We start from the raw sequence: 15,918 nt of genomic DNA, 5'->3' as shown, positions 1-15,918 counted from the left end.
AATAAAACAAACACTGGCTTGTTTGGTCCAGACTCGATTACATCTAGGCCGTCGTGATATAGCTGTAATAGTTCTGACTGTGGCATCAAACAACAAGAAATAAGATAAATTTGCAAAGCACTCTGCAGAACACATTTAGGTCTCTTATGTTTACTCACTGGAGGACTGATGCCTTATTGTAACTGTGCGTTAGTGTAAAAAGGCGGTTACCATGACCTTCAGTTCCATTGTATTCCAGTCAGTCCTTTACAGAATAGTTGCCCAATACTGATATAATACATACAGTTTCATAATTGCTAGATTGAAACAAAAGGGGAGCATGGCTTTATTAGTTCTGTTTATATACATTAGCATTTGGATAATGCACGTAGTGTTCAACGTTTCACACAAAATATGATTTATTTCACCTACTTTACTGCAAATATAACCTGTTCATTCATTCCAACCTTTTGCTATCCACTTGTGTTTGGTTGATTTAATCATTTGCTGATGTAAAGTCACACTAGGTGTACACTGTGATATCTCGTGTGTACTGCAACAATAACACCAGTTACTGGTCCCCACATTCCTGGCCCAAACCCTTGACCAGATGAACACATGGGGCTCACAGCAGGAGCGATTGTTCTCCATGGGGAATCCACATGCTGGTGGTTTGTCTGTGAGGAATGTGTGGAAGATGGAATTACCGTCTCCCCCGGAAGAGAACTGGTAACAAGGTCGATGTTCACGGATACCCTGGCTGTGATCCATTCAAGTCCTGCGGCTGTTGGTGAACTGGTTTCTGTCGACGTCGATGCTGATAAAGACGTTGTAGTCGCGGTTACAGGTGTTGGCTGTGTTGTGGTTGTTGTCGGTCCTGTTGTAGGTTTAGTTGTCGGTGTTGGCTGTGTTGTTGAAACTTTAGTTGTTGTTGGTTGTGTTGTGGGAGCTGCAGTTGTTGGTTGTGTTGTGGTAGCTACAGTTGTTGTTGTTGTTGTTGGTTGTGTTGTGGTAGCTACAGTTGTTGTTGGTTGTGTTGTGGTAGCTGCAGTTGTAGGTTGTGTTGTGGTAGCTTCAGTTGTTGTTGGTTGTGTTGTGGTAGCTACAGTTGTTGTTGGTTGTGTTGTGGTAGCTACAGTTGTTGTTGGTTGTGTTGTGGTAGCTACAGTTGTTGTAAGTTGTGTTGTGGTAGCTACAGTTGTTGTTGGTTGTGTTGTGGTAGCTACAGTTGTTGTTGGTTGTGTTGTGGTAGCTACAGTTGTTGTTGGTTGTGTTGTGGTAGCTATAGTTGTTGTTGGTTGTGTTGTGGTAGCTTCAGTTGTTGTTGGTTGTGTTGTGGTAGCTACAGTTGTTGTTGGTTGTGTTGTGGTAGCTACAGTTGTTGTTGGTTGTGTTGTGGTAGCTTCAGTTGTTGTTGGTTGTGTTGTGGTAGCTTCTGTTGTTGTTGGTTGTGTTGTGGTAGCTACAGTTGTTGTTGGTTGTGTTGTGGTAGCTACAGTTGTTGTTGGTTGTGTTGTGGTAGCTTCAGTTGTTGTTGGTTGTGTTGTGGTAGTTGCAGTTGTTGTTGGTTGTGTTGTGGTAGCTGCAGTTGTTGTTGGTTGTGTTGTGGTAGCTACAGTTGTTGTTGGTTGTGTTGTGGTAGCTACGGTTGTTGTTGGTTGTGTTGTGGTAGCTACAGTTGTTGTTGGTTGTGTTGTGATAGCTTCAGTTGTGGTTGATTGCGGTCTTGTTGGTGGACCGTTGTTTCTAGTGATTGTTTCAGATATCACATTGCCCCAGTACGACATCCTTGATTCCACGAAGGTCACTCTGATGAAAAGACAGAAACACAAGACAAGTGTATAAATGGGTTTAAAGCAAATTATCAATAAGCGATACACGACAAAGCCAGCAGTAAAGGGGTTTTACGAAACCGTTGAAATCTGTTTTGCAGATAACCTTCTGGATCTCCTTCCGAGTAACACACTTCACATTGACACTGTAGTCTCTGCATTAGGCGTACCTCATGTGCACGTCTTTGTCAAAATTATCTGGGGGTGTCCAAGTGACCACAACACGTTCCTTGGGGATCTTGGACAGCTGGGTTATAGCGGCCTGAAAGTGGAATCCATGGCGCATTGAACTGATGTCAACTGCAACATCATGCAGGAGGTGTACATGTACACTTGTCATACGTTATGCGAGTATGTTTATAGTATTGGCAGTGTATTGAAGTAGTCTTATTCATGAGCTACCACAGCGAGTTTCCAATTATATTACTACAGTACGATTAATTGCCAACAATATACAATTCATTAAGGCCATTAGTTTCACTTTCACACATTGTTTCCTACACAGAACAACGAGTATGGAAGTCAACACTGTACTGACAATTGTATTGAAGCAGTTCATCACTCTGGCAGGTGGCTGTCCCCGGATAGTGCGGAATACCCCGACTGGTACTGTTGGGTAAGCACACGTCCGACATCGCGCCTGGAGCAGGAAACCCCGGAACTTGACATCAGTCTCGACCGACATCAGAGTCACTGGAAGAGCAGCAGCACGCCCCTAGTGCACATCACTAAACATTCCACTAGTGTGGGTCATCTTCAATGTATGGCTAATGTCAACATGTATCTACATACAGGGTGGTACATCTACATACAGGGTGGTACATCTACATACAGGGTGGTACATCTACATACAGGGTGGTACATCTACATACAGGGTGATACATCTACATACAGGGTGGTACATCTACATACAGGGTGGTACATCTACATACAAGGCGGTACATCTACATACAGGGTGATACATCTACATACAAGGTAGTACATCTACATACAAGGCGGTACATCTACATACAGGGTGGTACATCTATATACAGGGTGATACGTCTACTTACAAGTTGGTACATCTACATACAGGGTGCTACATCTACATACAGGGTGATACATCTACATACAAGGTAGTACATCTACATACAAGGTGGTACATCTACATACAGGGTGATACATCTATATACAGGATGGTACATCTACATACAGGATGGTACATCTACATACAGGGCGGTACATCTACATACAGGGTGGTACATATACTTACAGGATGGTACATCTACATACAGGGTGGTACATCTACATACAGGATGGTACATCTACATACAGGGTGATACATCTACATACAAGGTAGTACATCTACATACAAGGTGGTACATCTACATACAGGGTGGTACATCTATATACAGGATGGTACATCTACATACAGGATGGTACATCTACATACAGGGCGGTACATCTACATACAGGGTGGTACATATACTTACAGGATGGTACATCTACATAAAGGGTGATACATCTACATACAGGGTGGTACATCTACATACAGGGTGATACATCTACATACAGGGTGGTACATCTACATACAGGATGGTACATCTACATACAGGGTGATACATCTACATACAGGATGGTACATCTACATACAGGGTGATACATCTACATACAGGATGGTACATCTACATACAGGATGGTACATCTACATACAGGGTGATACATCTACATACAGGATGGTACATCTACATACAGGGCAGTACATCTACATACAGGGTGGTACATCTACATACAGGGCGGTACATCTACATACAGGGTGATACATCTACATACAGGGTGATACATCTACATACAGGATGGTACATCTACATACAGGGTGGTACATCTACATACATGATGGTACACCTACATACAGGATGGTACATCTACATACAAGTTGGTACATCTACATACAGGGTGGTACATCTACATACAAGGCGGTACATCTACATACATGGTGGTACATCTACATACAAGGCGGTACATCTACATACAGGGTGGTATATCTACATACAAGGCGGTACATCTACATACATGGTAGTACATCTACATACAAGGCGGTTCATCTACATACAGGGTGGTACATCTATATACAGGGTGATACGTCTAATTACAAGATGGTACATCTACATACAGGGTGGTACATCTACATACAGGGTGGTACATCTACATACAGGGCGGTACATCTACATACAGGGTGATACATCTACATACAGGGTGGTACATCTTCATACAGGGTGGTACATCTACATTTACATACAGGGTGGCACATCTTCATACAGGGTGCTACATCTACATACAGGGTGGTACATCTATATACAGGGTGATACGTCTACTTACAAGATGGTACATCTACATACAGGGTGCTACATCTACATACAGGATGGTACATCTACATACAGGGTGGTACATCTATATACAGGGTGGTACATCTACATACAGGGTGGTACATCTATATACAGGGTGGTACATCTATATACAGGGTGATACATCTACATACAGGGTGGTTCATCTACATACAGGATGGTACATCTACATCTACATACAGGGTGGCACATCTTCATACAGGGTGCTACATCTACATACAGGGTGCTACATCTACATACAGGATGGTACATCTTCATCTACATACAGGATGGTACTTCTACATACAGGGTGCATGGTACATCTAGATACAGGGTGGTACATCTACATCTACATACAGGGTGGTACATCTACATACAGGGTGGCACATCTTCATACAGGGCGGTACATCTACATACAGGCTGGTACATCTATATACAGGGTGGTACATCTACATCTACATACAGGATGGTACATCTACATACAGGGTGCTACATCTACATACAGGGCGGTACATCTACATACAGGGTGGTACATCTATATACAGGGTGGTACATCTACATACAGGTTGATTCATCTACATCTACATACAGGATGGTACATCTACATACAGGATGGTACATCTACATACAGGGTGGTACTTCTACATACAGGGTGGCACTTCTACATACAGGGTGGTACATCTATTTACAGGATGGTACATCTACATACAGGTTGATTCATCTACATCTACATACAAGGTTGTACATCTACATACAGGGTGGTACATCAACATACAGGGTGGTACATCTACATACAGGGTGGTACATCTACATACAGGATGGTCAATCTACATACAGGGTGGTACATCTACATACAGGATGGAACATCTACATACAGGATGGTACATCTACATACAGGGTGGTACATCTACATACAGGCTGGTACATCTACATACTAGTTTGGTACATCTACTTACAGGATGGTACATCTACATACAGGGTGGTACATCTACATACAGGATGGTACATCTACATACAGGGTGGTACATCTACATACAGGGTGGTACATCTACATACAGGATGGTACATCTACATACAGGGTGGTACATCTACATACAGGGTGGTACATCTACATACAGGGTGGTACATCTACATACAGGGTGGTACATCTACATACAGGGTGGTACATCTACTTACAGGATGGTACATCTACATACAGGGTGGTACATCTACATACAGGGTGGTACATCTACATACAGGATGGTACATCTACATACAGGGTGGTACATATACTTACAGGATGGTACATCTACATACAGGGCGGTACATCTACATACAGGGTGGTACATCTACATACAGGATGGAACATCTACTTACAGGATGGTACATCGACATACAGGGTGGTATATCTACATACAGGGTGGTACATCTACATACAGGGTGGTACATCTATATACAAGGTAGTACATCTACATACAGGGTGGTACATCTACATACAGGGTGGTACATCTATATACAGGATGGTACATCTACATACAGGGTGGTACATCTACATACTAGTTTGGTACATCTACTTACAGGATGGTACATCGACATACAGGGTGGTACATATACTTACAGGATGGTACATCTACATACAGGGTGGTATATCTACATACAGGGTGGTACATCTACATACAAGTTGGTACATCTACATACAGGATGGAACATCTACATACAGGGTGGTACATCTACATACAGGGTGGTACATCTACATACAGGATGGTACATCTACATACAAGGTACTACATCTACATACATTATCAGGGAGCATGGTTCTTTGATTGCACAGGGATATGTAGAGTTGTAATTCTAAATACAAGGTTATAGATAAACACCTAGGATGCAAATTTACTGTAAGCCTTAAGTTCATAAAATAGGTTTACACAACTTCATCACAAGCCGTTTAAATCCATAAAATGCGAAATGTCCGTGTGGTTATAAGTAAAGGAGTTCATACAAACAAACAATAATAATGATTTCAGCATTACTGAAGTTATGTTAATACCATTGCGAACGTCATGTTTCATGACGTAACAATCAAAATGACGTCAGGTCGATATATCGAATTAGTATTGATGTCATTATGGCCCTTTTAGCTCAGATTTATCAGTCAGAATTCATCTCTTCCCATCACAAATACACAGAAATATACTCTAGTTAAAGACTCACTTCGTTAAAATCCGTTTTACTCGCATCATTGATCTAAGAAAACATAAAAACAGATCTTTCTTTTCTAACCATTGAGAGAGTGTCCGTCGTAGTATGTGTTGTGACTGACGAGCACCCTGTATGGAGCTGGGGACTTGTTTTCCACTCCCGGGTGCCCAACGGGTTTCATGTGACCACAAGCCTGATGACTCGCTCCGAATGGAAACGCCACAGTGACGGAGAGTTTGAGCAAGAGTGCATACACGCCATATTGAATACCAGACATAATCTTGACAACACAAACAAAACACTCTTTGGTATTGTAAAATAAGGAATCACAATCTTAAAGAAAACTTGTTCAGACATACTAATTAAATTTAGCATACTTTACATAGGTCATTTCAAATATTACAGTATCCAAAAAAGTATACATATTTTCAGAAAAAGTTGCTAATTTATTACATATTAGCCAATACAATATTACTTGATTGAGACTATTCGTGTTTATGAACGATAAAATATATTATTTAGATATGTAGCTTGGAGCGCATTATTTGATAAAAAGAACGTGTTAACGAAAAGGTTAATACTTAATTTCTGTTTGGGTATTATTGTAATGTTCACGAATCATCTTTTTTTTTTTAAATGATTACACGTAGAACGAAATATGAAATTTACATGAATTGATAAAAGAAATTGGTATATGTATACAAATAAAATTCTGTTAAGCCCGTCACTCAGATGATCAATGATAATTATGCTTACTTTTTTCGGAGTTCACGCAGTTGAATAAATAATTTAGCTTTCCGCTTGTCGATACATCCTAATACCACGAACCTTGGATAGCTGATACAGCATAATCGCTCACTCCATATATGGCACACATGCCAATGGTCTGAATATATAATTTGCATATTCAGTTTCAGTTAGTGGCACCAATCTGACATACAAACAGGATCTTAGTCGGCTCTTATTCAGAATAGTACTAACCTTCTGTGATTCCGACAAGCAATGGGTGGAGCCTCGCAATGGAGTGCAGCTAGGCTATTCAAGCCATACTCGCAAACTCCTAGACCATTGGCAGCTTCATGCTCTCCTCGGTTATGTTCGAGAATTAACAAAGTTAAATAGCTCATCGCAATATATATGAATATACTCATACGTGTGTAACAAAACAATTGATGTAAGTTATTGAGTTCAAATACATATGAGTTTAATATCAAATGGATTTGGCATATTTTCATAATAAATTACTGGAGAGTCAAAACCCTTTGTCATACCGTAGTTTATGTATATATAGATGCGGTGTAAGATAACACAGGTCCGGATATGTATAATTATTTAAAGATTATTTCACTTCTGATTTTTCATCTGTATAAAACATTTGTTGAAATTCTGAAAATTGACAAATGACTGCACACAATGGCGCTAATCCCCCACATATAGGGTGATATTCACCAGCATGCTTGTGCGTCGTGGATGGCAGATATACTGCGTAAATCTAAATAACGGCGTCGTAAAACATAGTGCACAGTTGTAAACAACACAATGTCTCACATCAACACATGAATCTGTTATCAATCAGCGTAGCGCCATTGTCAACTGAATATGAAATGAAGTTCACTTGGGTTCCTTGATGACATTCCAGAAGGTAAATACTGCTCCATGTACTTTGTATGCAGAGGTTAAGTTGATTCATAAACATTGACAAGAATCACTGTTTCAGAAAGGTATCTCCCACAGTTTCCGAACTATGGGGTTTGTTTCAGGTATCGACAGAGCAAGGTAAGGGCTTGAAACACTGGAATGTATTTGCTGATGAACTCCTTGTGTATACCATCCCGCACATAACTATCTGTTATCGGCCGCACTGATAATTTGAAACAAAACAAAAATCAACATTCTTTCTCGTTTTGATGTCATTTATTTATTTCCCAGAGTTTATTCCGGCTGATTTTCACATCCTTGATCTATTGCCACTATTTTCACAATCTAATATTTTTTTAAACAAATTATCAAACATATATTTTGGTCCGGTAAGAACTGGAAGAATTAAACCAGTCATAGCAGACATTGTCCACCTTTGTAAAGAATTCATAAGCAAGTAAACATCTGTAGGAAATGTTTTGTGTATTAATGCATCCTTGAGTAAAGATGTATGCCTTTCTCGAAAATCGAGCTCGATGTGTAACCAGTATTGGGTACTGAGCCATGACGACCAGACGGGATAGTCCCCCATCACTATAACCCTTTATTAGGAAACATATTTATAAACCACCACCCGACGTTGAATGATTATGTATGGACATGAATGTGGCTACGTAAAGATATATAGTGCATAGATTACACTGTCCACTATGAAGACGTATTAGTGCCACATTCTAAAAATGTATTCCCTACGTTGACGATACTTTCATCTACGTCTGTGATATTATCAGTGTGCCTATTGTCACTCAGACAGCGATAATGCCTGCGTGAGGTTGCGACCCCAGTTGGATAAAACTTATACGCACATTTATATTTTAGATAAAGGTGATTACTTAATTACTTTTAATCTATTCAAATGTTTGGGAGCATGTTTGTCTTTATGTTTTCCGTTGTTAGTTGTTTTTACAACAAAACTGAGATATTTTCAAACTGTCAAACTATCATCACTAAAATAAAAACACAAATAAATTCATTGAACTAAACTGCAGAAAAGTACCTTCAGTGCTTCATATGATGAATTATGACCTATAGTTGGGTCCGTTTTACTTCCACTACATGCACGTTCAGAATGACCAGTGAACTCCTGGCTCAAAATCCATTGCATCAACAACTTGACGTCATCATAATGGTGGTAATTATTTTTTTAATGAATTTTGAACAATTTGAAAATGAAGTCCATTTTACAGTTTGCAGAACATTTTGTACTCTCTTCTTCTTTTTTGCTGTTATAAGAGGGTGCCGCGTGCTTCATTCTTCTCACCGTCTGCCAGACGCCCCACCCTCACTTTTCGGTTCGCGGTTTTGAATTAATGTAGATCCTTTGACAGTCCGTCATATATTGAGAGGCCAAGTTAGAAAATCAGCTTCTCAGAAAATATTTAGTCGATCAAATATCACATGACCAATCTAGACTTGGCTTGGTGCTAGTTCTTGGACAGTATCTTCGACACATGTAAATGAAGAGAATTAATTTAATGTTTAAATAGTACCTAAAAATGCCTGTCAGGGTTGAAAGTCAAACAAACCGGTCATTATTAAATTATTAGTACTTACTTCTCTGTAGGTTATAACATCATATACGTAGATTAAAGTATCTTCTACGTAGATGTAAGTATCATCACGTAGATGTAAGTATCATCACTTAGATGTAAGTTTCATCACGTAGATGTAAGTATCATCACGTAGATGTAAGTGTCATCAACGTAGATGTAAGTATCATTAACGTAGATGTAAGTATCATCAACGTAAATGTAAGTATCATTAACGTAGATGTAAGTATCATCACGTAGATGTAAGTATCATCAACGCAGATGTAAGTGTAATCAACGTAGATGTAAGTATCATCACGGTAATGTAAGTATCATCAACGTAGATGTAAGTATCATTAACGTAGATGTAAGTATCATCACGGAGATGTAAGTATCATCAACGCATATGTAAGTGTAATCAACGTAGATGTAAGTATCATCACGTAGATGTAAGTATCATCAACGTAGATGTAAGTATCATCACGTTGATGTAAGTATCATCAACGTAGATGTAAGTATCATCACGTAGATGCAAATATCATCAAGTAGATGTAAGTATCATCAACGTAGATGTAAGTATCATCACGCAGATGTAAGTATCATCACGTAGATGTAAGTATCATCAACGTAGATGTAAGTATCATCACGTAGATTAAGTATCATCATGTAGATGGTATTTCTGTTTGGAATGTGGCACAAATAAGCTTCCATAGTTCACAAAGAAAGTGAGCGATTATGGTTTTACGCCGCTTTGGCGACTGTTCCAGGACTGTTGCGGCGGGAGACACCAGAAATGGGCTTAATACGGTATACCCATGAGGGGATTCGAATCCGGGTCTTCGGCGTGATGAGCGAATGCTGCATCCACTAGGCTACCCCATCGCACATAGATAAATGAACCGTGTAACACATTTAAAAAACAAACAAGTCATTTATTCACACTAAAACCACCTATTTCAGAGGATGATTTCTATCGTACTCTGTGCGCTGTGGTTCCTCATTCCCACAACTGTCGGCTTTCCGTTTGGAGCCAGCTCTCAGTCATGTGGATCCATGGAGCCAACAGGCCATCCTGGATCCATTCAGACGTCACCCCCTCCCTACCAGCTGACAGTGAGCTACCCGGGCTTCTACGATGGTTACAAGCTTAACGGTAAGTTGGAAGTAGTAATAATAGTTGTAGTAGTAGTAGTAGCTGTAGCAGTAGTAGTAGTTGTAGTAGTAGTAGTTGTAGTAGTAGTAGTAGTAGCTGTAGTAGTAGTAGAATCTGTAGTAGTAGTAGTAGTAGTAGTAGTAGTAGTAGTAGTAGTAGTAGTAGCAGCAGCAGCAGCAGCAGTAATAGTAGCAGTACAGTAGAGGTAGTAGTATTGCATCATATCCGGACAATGTCAAAGTATATATACTGAACTAAGTTAAAAACTTCACAATCCTAAAATTTTAACATTTTGACCAGTTATCATTGTGGGACCTTATTGTGTATTTAAACAGTAATGGCCACGTATTGTCTTCAGATAACACCCGTTTTTGTGCAGTTGAATCGATCAAAATCATGTGCACAGCACTATAGTGGCAAATGTGGTTTTTCACGTGCAACTGGTCACGTGGCCATAATACCGCACGTGTTTTCAGCCATACTTGTTAGCAGTCATTAACATAAAAAAAGAAGAAAAACACAAGAAAACAAAAGCCTTTACGGCCATTTGTCATGCCACGCCTTTCAAATGTGCAACGTGAACGTGCCATCGGCATGTTGCAGACGGGAACGTCCGTAACTGAAGTCGCAAGGACGATGGGTTGTAGTCGACGGACTGTTTATGATTTACAGACGCGTCTCGGCCAGGTTGACCGTGACGTCACATGCAGAGGATCGTCAGATTGTCTTACGTCACCTCCGTAACCGATTTTTGACGGCTACATCAACCAGAAATGAACTGTTTAGGGGTAGACTGAGTGCGCAAACTGTTCGAAACCGTCTGTGAACTGCTCACCTTCAAGCACGACGGCCATACTGCGGGCCGATTCTGACTCAATTACACAGACGTCAACGTCAATTGTGGGCACAGCGACACTTACGATGGACTCAGAGGAATTGGAATCAAGTCGTCTTCAGTGATGAATCCCGATTTAATCTTCGATTTGCTGATGGTAGGGCGAGGGTGTGGAGGCGCCGTCATGAACGTTACGCCCAGTGTTGCGTACAGAAGTTGACAGATTTCGAGGCGGAAGTGTCATGGTGTGGGGTGCTTTCTGTGGCAATGCACGTTCCAGGCTTCTTGTCATCCGTGGCAACCTCAACGCTGCTGCTTACCGCGACCAGGTACTGGCACAAGAATTTCTGCCTTTTATGGCAGCACATGGACCCGGTTTGATCTTCCAACACGACAATGCCAGACCCCACACAGCAATTTTGACAAGGAATTTCCTTCAGAATGCGGGAGTCAACGTCATGGACTGGCCGTCAAGGTCTCCCGACCTCAATCCCATCGAACACGTCTGGGAAGCTCTTGGCAGAAGTCTGCGCACTCTCCAGAACCAACCACAGAATTTGCAAGATCTTGGCACCATTTTGCAGCAACAATGGCTTCGTCTTCCCAATCATGTGTTCACAAGCATCACAAGGTCCATGCGGAGGCGTTGTGTGGCAGTTGTCAACGCACATGGTGGCCATACACGCTACTGAACTTGTGTGCCATCAGATTCTCGTGCTTGGGACTTATGATTTAAACTGTTGATGTTATTACCGAATACCGTAGGTGCTTGCAACAAATTATGGTTACCACCGTTAATTAAAATCCTTCTTTGGACATAATTAATGATTAAAAATTACCTTCTCTGATACATTTGTCCGTTGTATATCATATATGGGATTACTTTTAAAAATGTGAAGTTTTTAATTTGACTCAGTATAGTTAATCACTTGTGCCTATTGAATTGTGTGCGTATAATGTCATATAATTAGTTAACATTTGAGTGCCTGTTGAATGCTGTCCGTACAGTGTCACAGTATGTAGTTAACCTCCTAGTGTATGTTAAAACCTCTACGTGCAATATCATTATGTATAGATTTAATTCGAATGCCTATTGAATTTTTTACCCAATTGTGTCATAGTTTACTGTTTTCATGGTTCACCTCCCGCTGCAGGTTTAATCCCAACTCTTTGGTTCTTGTTTTATCTGTACACTCTGCAGTTACACTTGAGACGCTGACCGACAGCAAGTTCCGTGGCTTCCTCCTGCAGGCCCGGTGTCTGACCTGCTCCAACACCACCGTGCCGGTCGGGACATTCAGCATCGTGCCGGACCAGAAGCCTGCTAAAATCATCACCTGCTTTGGTACAAAGGTGAAAAGACTACACATCTCATCTCAAGCTGTCTATTGGCGGTTATCTTGACTTGATATAGTACAGCTTGCAACTGTGGTACCAGTTGGCAGTTTCTGTTGCTTCGTTACCCATATACGTGAGGTGAAATGGGGTTTAACGTCGCGTCCAAAATTATTGCACTTATATAGCGACGTGCATGCATGTGTGTGTGTGGCTGCTTGTACTAGTCCGGACTGATGCTGATTTATAGTGCTAGTCCACTGAGATACCATGCCGCAGTTTAACATTAATAACCCACCCAGACACAGTATACTGACTCCGAGCCGACCAGTCCTTGTTTTAGCCCCTAACTGCCGAGTGCCAGACAGGGTAACAACAAGTACCATCTTTGAACGTATTTTGGTATGACGCGGATGGGGATCGAACCCCGGACCTTCCGCTCTCCGGCGGACGCTCTACCACTAGACCACGAAGGTGGTCTCGTTACCCATATACATGTCTGAATTGTACTGTCTTATTAAAGATTTTCATTGTTCTGTCGTAAGTCACAAGATAAATGTTTGTACAAGGTAACTAAGATGGTCTTTTAACTTTTGTTTTGAAGAAAAATATATAAAAACATTTAGTTGTATGTATTGTCCCATGAAAGAAATGATTGTCTCTCTGATATGTTCATGTTAACGTGAGTTTATGATTGGATGGTGCTGAACATGTATAACTGAGCGAAATGGTGTACGCGTGTATAGTCCACTGTGTACTGAAGTGTACTGTTCCCTGTTCCATCCAGGCCGCCATGAGTCATTCCTCCAGAATAGACAAGGACAGACTCATCGTGTCATGGACACCGCCAGACAACTTTAATCACAATGTCATAATGAGGTAAGAAAAGGGTTTACTCAGCTTGGAGCAATATTCAAAGCATGTCACATTGTACCCATGCCTGGAATAGGAACTGGGGCCTTCGAGAGCTTCCTTTATTCTTTTTGACGTTTGATTCAATTTAAGTTGTAAAAAAATTGTTTTAAACCTACGCATACCTTACAAGCGCCCACATCCTTGTAGAGCATGTTTCTGCTTGTTTATTAGTAAAATGGTAAGTGTCAGGTCAGACTCTCAGTTAAAGGTATTGGCATTAAAACCTGCTATTGACTGTTTCAGAGCCACGTTTGTAAAATCCACAGCCGTGTATTGGGTGAATGTCACTTCGCCCGTTCTCTACAGACTGAGTGGTCCACCGACGACACCTTCCACATCAACTAGCACGACAACTACAACCACTACAACCACTACAACCACAACTACAACAACTACAACTCCGACCACAACAACTACCACTACAACCACCACAACGCCAACAACAACGACAACGACAACGCCAACAACAACAACAACGTCAACCACGACAACAACAACAACAACAACAACAACCACCACAACACCAACCACCACAACAACTACTACTACCACTACCAGTCCTTCTTCAACGACACAGATAACTACGCTAGTAACACAACCTCCGACGACCACCTACCCCACCGCGGCGACTCTGGGAACCGACACATCAAGGTCGTTGGAACCTCCACCCATACCCACAACAACGTTATGCCCAGGACGAAGCTCTTCAACAACATCGACAGCATCACTGACGCTTCTTGCCCTAGGGTTGTTTCTTCAGACTGCGCATCAACGTATCGCTTAACCATAAACCTTGTATATGCCCAACATATGAAGTTCTACCATTGCTTTGAACTGAAAGGATATTGAAAATGTGTTAAGATTAATTCGAGACCATTTCCAATGTATGACGGCAGACGCTAGATAACAAATTGGGCATTTCTTATTTGCAAAGGGGGTTTATTCTGTACTTATCTTCCATGGTGAGTCAGACTCCATTTCATAAGTTCAAGTAACTTTGTTGTTATATATATCATAACACAAGACACCCACAAATCCACACCAAAGTAGTTTATGGTCTTCACTGTTCAACTTTATAATACTTCAATTGACGCCATTAGTTTAATCATTGGATGTAACACCAGCGTCAACTATTCACGTCATTTTCCGTCATGAGTACTTTGCTTCATGTCATCCTGGTTGTATATAGAAGAGTTCATGTAAGGGTACATATACGTGTCACCTTGTAAAAGAAAAACAGTGTATCGTTGCAAACTGAATAAAGTGTGTTATGCATTTTGTAAGTATGTTTCTGGAATAGTGTCCCGGCGTGCCAGGAGGATGTGCGAGGAAAGCCCTAACCAATGAAGATCTTAGACGTTTACCACTTCATAATCCACGAGCACGGATATGGAGCTGACAAACTGAGAAACATATTCCAGGCGAAACGGAATTCGAACCTCGATCATAGGTTTCTGGTACACCTTAGGAACGCAACTCTGCAAAGCGAACTCTGGGCCATAACAAGTTCAACCAAGCCTTCTTTTGACGACATACTGTGTGGGGCAGTGTCATATAGTGGTTAAAGCGTTGGTTCGTCACGCCGATGAACCGGGTTCGATTCCCCACGTGGGTACAATGTGTGAACCCCAAATTCACTCACAACTATTTATTTGAATTTATTTAAAGTAGCAAGTGTCGTCGCCTTAGGCGACTCTGCCCCCAACCCAAACCCAAACCCCCAAACCCAAACCCCAAACCCAAACCCAAACCCAAACCCAAACCCAAACCAAACCCCTTGCCCCAATATCTGGAATAGACGTGTATAGGGTTTAATTTAAGCACGGAAATCTTTCAAGGTCTGGTTGTGACATGGTTACACAATATACATTGACGTCGAAAGTAATTTATAAAGGCTTACTCCTTCTCCTTCCCAAATTGACTGTAATCACCATTCCCGTCTCCTCATGTCATCTGCCCACTTGGACAGGGTATCAACCAGCTGTACTCGACTACTGGCTACTGGGCAATATACTAGAGTAACAAAAGACAAACTGACAAAGGAAGCAAGTGTGTCATTAATTGCATCATTCATTATTCCTAACATTGATGTATTCATATG

At 41.1% G+C, this 15,918-nt stretch overlaps 2 protein-coding genes across 3 annotated transcripts; one reads left to right on the top strand and one right to left on the bottom strand.

The window, feature by feature from the left end:
• Positions 1–502: 502 nt before the first annotated feature.
• LOC124146163 (putative defense protein 3) lies at positions 503–7,177 on the bottom strand. The gene is made up of 6 exons (XM_048399265.1): positions 7,109–7,177; positions 6,434–6,632; positions 2,350–2,504; positions 1,982–2,073; positions 1,656–1,788; positions 503–532 (listed from the first exon to the last, which is right to left on the bottom strand). The coding sequence occupies exons 2-6, from the start codon at positions 6,627–6,629 to the stop codon at positions 503–505; spliced, it is 606 nt and encodes a 201-aa protein (XP_048255222.1). The 5' UTR covers positions 6,630–6,632; positions 7,109–7,177.
• Positions 7,178–7,967: 790 nt separating this feature from the next.
• LOC124146158 (salivary glue protein Sgs-3-like) lies at positions 7,968–15,085 on the top strand. 2 transcript variants are annotated; one of them, XM_046516309.2, is made up of 5 exons: positions 7,968–7,994; positions 10,540–10,732; positions 12,769–12,920; positions 13,690–13,781; positions 14,061–15,085. In XM_046516309.2, the coding sequence occupies exons 1-5, from the start codon at positions 7,980–7,982 to the stop codon at positions 14,599–14,601; spliced, it is 993 nt and encodes a 330-aa protein (XP_046372265.2). In that variant the 5' UTR covers positions 7,968–7,979; the 3' UTR covers positions 14,602–15,085. The 2 variants fall into 2 exon arrangements, with proteins under 2 accessions (XP_046372265.2, XP_046372266.2); XM_046516310.2 differs by lacking the exon at positions 7,968–7,994 and adding an exon at positions 8,004–8,128.
• The last annotated feature ends 833 nt before the right edge of the window (positions 15,086–15,918 follow it).

This window comes from Haliotis rufescens, unplaced genomic scaffold (genome assembly GCF_023055435.1).
Source record: "Haliotis rufescens isolate VD_foot unplaced genomic scaffold, xgHalRufe1.0.p SCAF_2, whole genome shotgun sequence".
NCBI classification, from domain to species: Eukaryota; Metazoa; Mollusca; class Gastropoda; order Lepetellida; family Haliotidae; genus Haliotis; species Haliotis rufescens.
This window is presented reverse-complemented; position numbering and strand designations above follow the sequence as displayed.

Bases quoted from the DNA above. Each gene is read 5' to 3' on its own strand.
- LOC124146163 (XM_048399265.1), bottom strand. From the start codon at position 6,629: ATGTCTGGTATTCAATATGGCGTGTATGCACTCTTGCTCAAACTCTCC. The intron at 2,505-6,433 runs GTTAGAAAAGAA...CTGCTCTTCCAG, and splicing joins CGACGGACACTCTCTCAATG to TGACTCTGATGTCGGTCGAG. The intron at 1,789-1,981 runs GTACGCCTAATG...TCTTTTCATCAG, and splicing joins GACAAAGACGTGCACATGAG to AGTGACCTTCGTGGAATCAA.
- LOC124146158 (XM_046516309.2), top strand. The intron at 10,733-12,768 runs GTAAGTTGGAAG...TACACTCTGCAG, and splicing joins CGATGGTTACAAGCTTAACG to TTACACTTGAGACGCTGACC. The intron at 13,782-14,060 runs GTAAGAAAAGGG...TGACTGTTTCAG, and splicing joins AATCACAATGTCATAATGAG to AGCCACGTTTGTAAAATCCA.